We start from the raw sequence: 9,278 nt of genomic DNA, 5'->3' as shown, positions 1-9,278 counted from the left end.
TGAAGCCAGGAGCCAGATGCTTCCTCCTGGTCTCCCATGCGGGTGCAGGGACCCAAGCACTTGGGACATCTTCTGCTTTCCCAGGCAATAGCAGAGAGCTGGATCAGAAGTGAAGCACTCAGGACTAGAACCAGCACCCATATGGGATGCCGGTGCCACAGGCAGAGGATTAACCTACTGCCCCACGGCGCCAGCCCCAAGTGATACATTCTTAAAAAGCTTATTCTCAATTATTTATCTGGAATACAGTAAGATATGACTCATGGTGACTCAAGGTCAAATACTTTTCATATACAATAGAAAATACACATATACAATAATCACAAGGTCTATTTGCAGGGTGAGTACCTCAGTTGGATCTGACTGTGTGAGACTTTCTCATTTGCAGGAAATATGTAACTTCACTCATGTATAACATTGAAGACTGAAAAGGAGGAAAAGAGGCTGGAGACAAATTAATGACAAATTAATGGGCCTGAAGGGACAAATATTAGAATCCAGGGCCTTCCAAGGAAGTGGGACCTGATAAACCTCTCAAATTTCCAAGTCCTAAAGTTATCCTTTAGTAATAAGAGGGTGGGAAAAATATAGACAGACAAGCCTTCACAGAGACCACGGCCTAGTTTCAAAGTCTTAATGTAGATTGAATAAAGGCAATCAGACTGCTAGAGTTCCTCACCTAGTCACCTGTCGAAAGCAAAGGCAAATCCTCTCTGAAGATATCACTAGGATCATATTCTTTTCCCTGTAATTTTAATATGTAGTGTCAGGAAGTTGATTCAGAAATCATCATATATGGGAAAACAAGACCACCAAAATCCAAGGAAAACAATAACCATTAGAAACAGGTCAGGGAGCCCCCAGCATTGTGGCATAGTGGGTAAAGCTGCTGCCTGCAATGCCAGCATCCTATATGAGTGCAAGTCCAAGTTCCAGCTACTCCACTACCAATCCAGCTCCCTGCTAATGTGCCCAGGAAAGCAGTGGAAGATGGCCCAATTGTTTGAGTCCTTGCCACCCACTTGTGAGACCTGGATAAGCTGCTAGTTTCTAAATTCAGCATGGCCCAGCCTGGCTGTTGCAGCCATCTGTGGAGTGAGTGTGTGTATCTTTCTCTCTCTCTCCTTCTCTAATAAATAAATAAATCTTGAAAAAAAAAAAAAAAGATTAGAGGGGTGGGTGCTGTGGTGTAGTGGATAAAGCTGCCACCTCCAGTGCCGGCATCCCATATGGGCGCCGGTTCCAGTCTCTGTTGCTCCACTTCTGATCCAGCTCTCTGCTATGGCCTGGGAAAGCAGTAGAAGATGGCCCAAGTCCTTGGGCCCCTGTACTCACATGGAAGACCAAAGAAGCTCCTGATTCCTAGCTTTGGATCAGCACAGCTCCACCCACTGCCAATTGGGGGAGTGAACCAGCAGATGGAAGACCTCTCTCTCTCTCTCTCTCTCTCTGCCTCTGCCTCTCCTTTTCTCTCTGAAACTTTGACTTTCAAATAAATAAATATTTTTAAAAAACAGGTTAGATAATGGGACTATCCCTGGAAGAAAGAGAATGAGCAGCTGCATAATTTGAATAGCTAATATAGCTAGGAATTTACCTAAATGTGCATAAACACACATGTGTACAGACACACAATTTCCCAAAATGTACACCACTAAGCTGCACATTAAAAACATTGCAAGGGCCGGAACTGTGGCGCAGCGGGTTAAAGCCGTGGCCTAGGATGGCCCAAGTGCTTGGGCCCTACACCTGCATAGGAGACCAGGAAGAAACTCCTAGCTCCTGGCTTCAGATCACCGCAGCTCCGGTCGTTGCGGCCATTTAGAGAGTGAACGAACGGAAGGAAGACCTTTCTCTTTCTCTCTCTCACTGTCTGTAAACTCTACCTGTCAAATAAATAAATAGCTGTGGCCTACAGTGCTGGCATCCCATAGGGGCATTGGTTTGAGTCCCGGCTGCTTCATTTCCCATCCAGCTCTCTGCTATTGCCTGTGAAAGCAGTAGAAGATAACCCAAGTCCTTGGGCCCCTGCACCCGCATGGGAGACCCAGAAGAAGCTCTTGGCTCCTGATCAGCTCAGCTCTGGCCGTTGCGGTCATTTGGGGAGTGAACCAGCGGATGGAAGGCCTCTCTCTCTCTCTCTCTCTTGCTATGTAACTCTGTCTTTCAAATAAATAAAATGAATCTTAAAAACAACAATAAAAAAATTGCAAATATTAAGAAAAATCACACCTAGGCAAACCATTGTATACTTGGAATGGTTCAAAAACAAATAAATACATTTTAAAGGAAAAAGGAAAAAGATTAACTTCAAACATAATTAACTGACAGTTTACTTTCGATCAAAACAATAGCAGACAGACCATAAGGAAATAGATTGAGCATCCCCAATATGAAAATTGGAAACCAAAATGCTCCACGTTTTGATAGAGCACTGGCATGATGCCACAAGTCTAGTGGGACAATGTCACAAACTTGGTTTCATGCACAAAATTATTGAAAATAATGTACAAAATTACTTGCAAGCTATGTATTTAAGGTATATGTCAAACATAAATGAATTTCATGTTTAGACTTCGGTCCCAACACCCACATATCTCATGTGCAAACAGTCCAAAAATTGAAATTCAAAATACTTCTGGTCTCAAGTGTTTTGGATAAGGGATACTCTAGCTTTATCTGCAAAATACTAACAGAAAATAACTACCAACTTAGAATTCTAGACTCAATAAAAGTTATCACGCAAAAATAAAGACAAAATAAAAGTATTTCCAATAACAACCATAATTTGTTACCAGCAAACTCACACTTAAAAGAAAGACTATGGGACAGTGCTTGGCTTAGTAGTTAAGACACTGGTTAAAATGCCTATGTCTGAGTAAGACTGTGCCGAACTGTACATTTGGACTTAACCCCAAATGGCAGAGCTAGAAACATGCCATAGGACTCCAAATCCCAATAAGTTGGCAGGTACCAATGCCATCTTACTAGTTAAAGTAATCAGTTAAAGTTCATAACTGATCATAAAGAGGATTAAGTGTCAAAGGGATCACATAAATAAGACCAGTATCTGCTAATAATAATTGATAGAATTAAAAAGAAGAGAACAACCCAACACGGGAAGTGGGATACACAGCAGATTCAAAGAATGGCAGATGTCCTAAACAGCACTCTGGTCTCAGAATCAGCCCTTAAGGCATTTGGATCTGGCTGAAAAGCCCATGAGAGTTTCTTAGGCATGGAAAACTAAGACACTGTGGCAAAAAATGACCTGCATGAAAGATCTCTGTGAGTGAGATCCCAATAGAAAAAATGGGCCATCGAAGAAGGAGGTACCTTTCTCTAAGGGAGGAGAGAACTTCCACTTTGATTATGGCCTTGTCTAAATAAGGCTGGAGTTTGTGAACTCAAGAGGCTTCCATAGCCTTGGAAGCTCATGACAAGAGCCTCAGGTGATTACTGACCTCATAAATAAGGGTGTCAATTGTTAAATCAACAACGGGAGTCACTGTGCACTTACTCCCCATATAAGATCTCTGTCCTTAATGTGTTGTACTATGTGAATTAACAGTAAAACTTGTCTTCAAACAGTACTTTTTACTTTGTCTATGTGGGTACAATCTGTTCAAATCTTTACTTAGTATATACTAAGTTGATCTTCTGTATATAAAGATAATTTAAAATGAATCTTAATGAAGAATGTGATGAGAGAGGGAGTAGGAGATGGGATGGTTTGCAGGTGGGAAGGTGGTTATGGGGGGAAAACTGCTATAATCTAAGTTTTCCTTTGAAATTTATATTTATTAAATAAAAGTTTTCTAAAAAACAAAAAATGCCTATGTCCTACATTGGTCTGCCTGTGTTCAATATCTGCCTCTGGCTCCTGACCCTAACTTCCTGCTAATGTACACCTTGGGAGGCAGCACTGATGACTTAAGTTATTGGGTTCTTGTCACCCATTTAGGAAGGCTGGATTAAGTTCCTAGTTCTTGGTTTTGTCCTGGCCTTGCCTGGCCATAGTGGGCATTTGGATGAGTGAATGGAGCACCCTTGCTCGCTCTCTCTCTCTCTCTCTCTCTCTCAAATAAATTTTTAATTTATAAAATATTTTTAACATACTAAAGGGTGCTCTTCAGTTAGAAGAAAAATGATTCTAGAAGGAAACTTATAGGACAGGCAAGAAAGCATAAAAAAAGCAATGAAGTAATTATGTGGTTTGATTTAAATGAATATTAACTGTGAAACAGTAAGGTTGGTTATGTCAACTACATACAGAATTCAAATACATGACATCAATATCAGATTAGTCAAGAGGGGAATAAATGGAGTTAACTCACTAACTCCTACCCTTTACTAAAAGTGGTCTGAGTACTAATTTACATTAGCCTTTAAGTGAAGTATGAATGCTGTATTAATAAAAACTTAACACAGAAAGTATTAGAGCTAAAAAGATATTGTTCATAATGATGAGGTTTCAATTAACCAGAAAGACATGACAATTCAAATTTGAATGCATGTAAAACCAGACTCAAAATACATAATGAAAAAATCAGTACCTCTACAGAACAAGTTCATAATTGTTCTATAAGACATTAACACACTTCTTTACCTGACAGGATAAAAGACAAAGAGAGAGAAGACTTTAAAAACACAATTAAATAAGATTAATTTGTAGAGACCGGAAGAGGATAGGAATACTCTTCCAAATGTTCAACCATGTTTCATCTTCTAAGAAAACAAATTAAATGCAAGACAGTTGTATCTCATGGTAATTTAGCATGTAATGAATCTGTACACAATGTACTAACAAACCTGAAGAGAAAAAAATTCTAGATTTTGAAACCCATTTTCCTAATTTGTCCTCTTTTCAAAAAATAATCTATCTTTGGGGCCAGTGCTGTGGCATAGCACATAAAGCTGCCACCTGCAGTGCCAGCATCCCATACTGGGCGCCAGTTTGAGGTTCGAGTCCAGGCTGCTCCACTTCTGATCCAGTTGTTATTGCCTGGGAAAGCATAAGATGGCCCAAGTCCTTGGGCCCTTGCACCTGCATGGGAGACCCGGAAGAAGCTCCTGGTTCCTGGTTTCGGATCGGTGTAGCTCTGGCCATTGCATTCAGCAATGCAATCAGCAGCTGGAAGACCTCTTTCTCTCTCTCTCCCTCTCTCTCTCTTTCTCTGCCTTTCAAATAAATAAATAAATATTTAAAGAAAAAAAAAGAATATCTTTTAAAAAAAAAAAGGTATGGGGGGAGAAAGGGGTGGTGCTGTGGTATAGCAGGTTAAGTCACCTCCTATGACACCAGCATTCTATATGGATGCTGGTTCGAATTCTGGCTGTTCCACTTCCAATCTAGCTCATTGCTAACATGCCTGGGAAAACAGCAAAACATGGCCTAAGTCCTTGGGTCCCTGCACCCATGTGGGAGACCAGGATAAAGCTCCTGGCTCCTGGCTTCCACCTGGCCCAGACCTAGACATTGCAGTCATTTGAGGAGTGAACCAGCAAATGGAAGATCTTTCTCTCTCTGCAACTCTTTGAAATAAATAAATCTTTTTAAAAATTTTAAAAATAAAAATAAAGCACAGGGGCTATCATTGTAGTGCAGGTTAAGCCACCCCCTGTGACACTGGTGTCCCACACTGGAATGCTGGTCCTGGCTGCTCTGCTTTCAATCTGGCTTCCTGCTGATGTGCTTGGGAAGGTAGTGGATAACGGCCAAAGTACTTGGACCCCTGCTACCCATGTGGGAGACCAGGATGGAGTTCTGCCTCCTGGCTGCGAACTGGCCCAGACCTGGCTGTCGTGGCCCTTTGGAGAGGGAACCAGTGGATGGAAGCGCTGTCTCTGTCTCTCTTGTCACTCTGCCTTTCAAACAAAATCTTTCATTATTATTATTTTGTAATGTACAGGTTCCTATAGAAGAAGCTGATGATCAAAAGAGCTGTTATCTAGATCTAGGTCCCTGTGATTAATTTCCGTGACATTAGTTTAAGTTCCAAGGTGGTAAGCAGGTATAGGACTGCTGCTCACACATCACTGATCACTTTCAGGATATGCTGAGAATATGCTCAGATCTCTTCAGCACCTGCTGCCACAGCACACACCAATAAATACTACAAACAATAAATAATGGAGACTTTCTCCAAAAGACAACACCACCATCAAAAACCATAATAGAGTCCTTTTCCTCTTTAGTGTCAATTTTATGATTTCCTTTCATTATAGACTTGAATTGCCTAACTTTCACCTTGGTGTCAATGTCCCAGGTCTTAGACAATGGAACTTTTTTTTTTTTTTTTTTTGGTCAATATTGAAATTTTGCTACCCAATGCAAAACTCAATAGCCTGAACTTACAAAGCTGCTTACCCAAAATGTGAAACAAGAAAGAATGCAAATCATCTTGCATCTTTACTATTATTTTCAGGGGCTTGATGATCCCAGTATCTGGCCAGAAAACAGGTGCAGCATTACACACCGCTTAAACACTTCCTACAAGTGTTTCGCCAGATGTGTACCTGGACATCAGCTCTGTGCTCCAGAAACTCACAATTCTGGCTACAGAAGAGGTTGGCCTCCATTACCTCCTGCGTCCTAGTCAAACTGAGGCCTCGCCTATCTTGGTATTCCCACACCACGATTGTGACACTGGGCACTCTACTCCCCCAGTACCAGATTTCTGATGTATACTGAGTTGTGCTTTCCAGTTTAAAGATTTCCCAAGGTCACTGCATTTATAGGGTTTCTGTTTAGTATGAATTTTCTGGTGTTTAATAAGATTTGATCTGATGGTGAAGGCCTTCCCACACTCGGGACACATATATGGTTTCTCTCCCGTGTGGATTCGGTGATGTTCATGAAGCTGGGATTTCTTAATGAAAGACTTCCCACAGTCGAGGCATTCATAGGGTTTCTCTCCAGTGTGAATTCTTCTATGTCTATTTAAGTGGGACTTCTGGATGAAGGACTTCCCACATTCAGCACAAACATAAGGTTTCTCCCCAGTGTGAATTCTCTGATGCATGATCAGTGTGGATTTCCTCGCAAAGGCTTTGCCACACTCGCTGCACTCATAATGTCTTTCTCCAGTGTGGGACTGCTGATGGATGTGGAGGCCTGACTTCCGAGTAAAGGCTTTGCCACAGTCACTGCACTTATAGGGTTTCTCTCCAGTGTGAATCTTCTGGTGTGTGAAGAGATTTGACCTGTCAGCAAAAGCCTTGCCACACTCAGCACAGCTATACGGCCTCTCTCCTGTGTGAATCTGCTTATGTACGTGGAGCTGCGATTTCTTAGTGAAGGATTTCCCACAGTCGCTGCACGTGTAGGGTTTCTCTCCGGTATGGATTCTCTCATGTGCAATGAAATGGGATTTGTGGAAGAAGGCCTTCCCACATTCAGCACACACATAGGGCTTTTCTCCTCTATGAATTCTCTGGTGCATACTTAGCGTTGATTTCTGAATGAACGCTTTCCCACAGTCACTGCATTCATAATGCCTCTCTCCAGTATGGCATTTCTGATGTATCCTGAGACGTGACTTCCAAGTGAATGATTTTCCACAGTCACTGCATCTATAGGGTTTCTCTCCAGTGTGAATTTTTTGGTGTTTGATGAGATTTGACCTGTCTGTAAAGGCCTTCCCACACTCAGTACAGATATAGGGCCTCTCTCCAGTATGAATTTTCTGATGTATGACAAGATTTGTCTTGTGAGTGAAGACCTTGCCACATTCTGAACATATAAAGGGATTCTCTCCTGTGTGAATTCGCTCATGCACGTGGAGTTGTGACTTCTTAACGAAGGATTTCCCACAGTCACTGCACTCATAGGGTTTCTCGCCAGTGTGAATTCTTTCATGTGTGATAAAATGCGACTTCCGGATGAAGGCTTTCCCACATTCACTACAGACGTAGGGCTTTTCTCCTGTGTGAATTTTCTGGTGCATGCTTAGTGTTGACTTCCTTGTGAAGGCTTTCCCACATTCACTACATGCAAAGTGTTTCCCTCCACTGTGCCGTTTTTTGTGTACACGGAGGCTTGCATTCTGAGAGAAGCTTTTCCCACATCCTGACCTGCGGAGAGCAGCATTTCCATATGCGCTACATTTGTAGTAACACTCCTCGTCACATGTTTTCTGATGACTGGAGGTGAGGGAGAAACCCTGCCGGAATTCAGTGCATACAAAGGCTTTCCCCCCTGCATGAGCCCTCTGAGGCACAGCACGCTGGGGCCTCTGAGTGCTGACTGTCCCGTATCTGCTGCACTCTTCCTGTTCTCCCTCAGGGTAAACACTCTCGTGTGCAAAGTGGGGTGATTTGCGGAAGAAACCTTTTACACGGTCAGAAAACAAATGGGGGTGCTCCCCAGGGTGTCTCTCATGGTATTCACGCGCTTGCTGATGACTCGGAAGCTGCCTACAGAGATTACACTCACAAGCACTCACTTCTGTATGAGAAGTCATGTGGGTAAAGATACCCCCGAATCCCAGAATCTTGTCAAGATGGCCTGTTGTACTGCTTCCATTGTAATGACATAAGCTTACCACAAGCTTCGAACTCTTTTCTACTGAGTCACAGTTTTGCAGTCTTTTGCTTGAAGGAAAAAGGTGGGTATTCACGTGAGCTCTTTTCCCTGCATCCTCATATGCACAGTGCATCCCATCAACCAGCGTCCGCTGGCTGGTGAAGGCAAAGTGACCTAGAGCTCTGCTCTGATTGTCCTCATGGTTCCCCATCTGTTTCTTATCCTTCCACAATTCTTCTAAAATGGGATACAGGGCCTGCCTTGTGAACAGCCTAAATCTCTCAGACGGGAAAGAAACTTCTTTAGATAGTCCCTGTTGTGACGTTTCAATATCCCCATCTAAAAAAAGAAAGAAAGAAAAGAAGAGACAAAACTGACTTAAAGGATCATTAACAGAGGACAGGAGAACTGATACCTTGAGTTGATTCAGGGTGAACACAAAGGGACGGCAGAGGCTCTCTACAAATATACCTAAGCATGTGAAATATACATAAACATACACATGTAACAATCTACTTAGATATGTGTATAATAAAGTAATATGTAGCAATAAAGTTAACAACTTGTGTTTACCCTACGACAAGCAAGAACATTTACATGAGCTGTGCTGATTCTTATCTTAACTCACTGAAGCTCTATCACAACCTTGCCCCTATTTTACAGATGCGGAAACGGAGCCACAGAAGAGTTCCGTACTTTCCCCAAATCAAATGTTTAGTGGTTACAGAGGAAGAGATTCAAACCCAGGTAA

The 9,278-nt window shown here is 42.2% G+C and overlaps 1 protein-coding gene across 8 annotated transcripts in view; it reads right to left on the bottom strand.

Moving 5' to 3' along the window:
* Positions 1–4,440: 4,440 nt before the first annotated feature.
* Positions 4,441–9,278, bottom strand: part of ZNF484 (zinc finger protein 484) — a 29,295-nt gene continuing 24,457 nt past the window's right edge. For all 8 annotated transcript variants that reach the window (XM_017341989.3, XM_070050173.1, XM_070050186.1 and 5 more), the window contains one exon: positions 4,441–8,866. In XM_017341989.3, coding sequence (XP_017197478.2) covers positions 6,600–8,866 — 2,267 coding nt within the window. In that variant the 3' untranslated portion in view covers positions 4,441–6,599. The remainder of the gene's footprint in view (positions 8,867–9,278) is intronic.

Source organism: Oryctolagus cuniculus, chromosome 1 (assembly GCF_964237555.1).
Source record: "Oryctolagus cuniculus chromosome 1, mOryCun1.1, whole genome shotgun sequence".
Classification (NCBI taxonomy): Eukaryota; Metazoa; Chordata; class Mammalia; order Lagomorpha; family Leporidae; genus Oryctolagus; species Oryctolagus cuniculus.
This window is presented reverse-complemented; position numbering and strand designations above follow the sequence as displayed.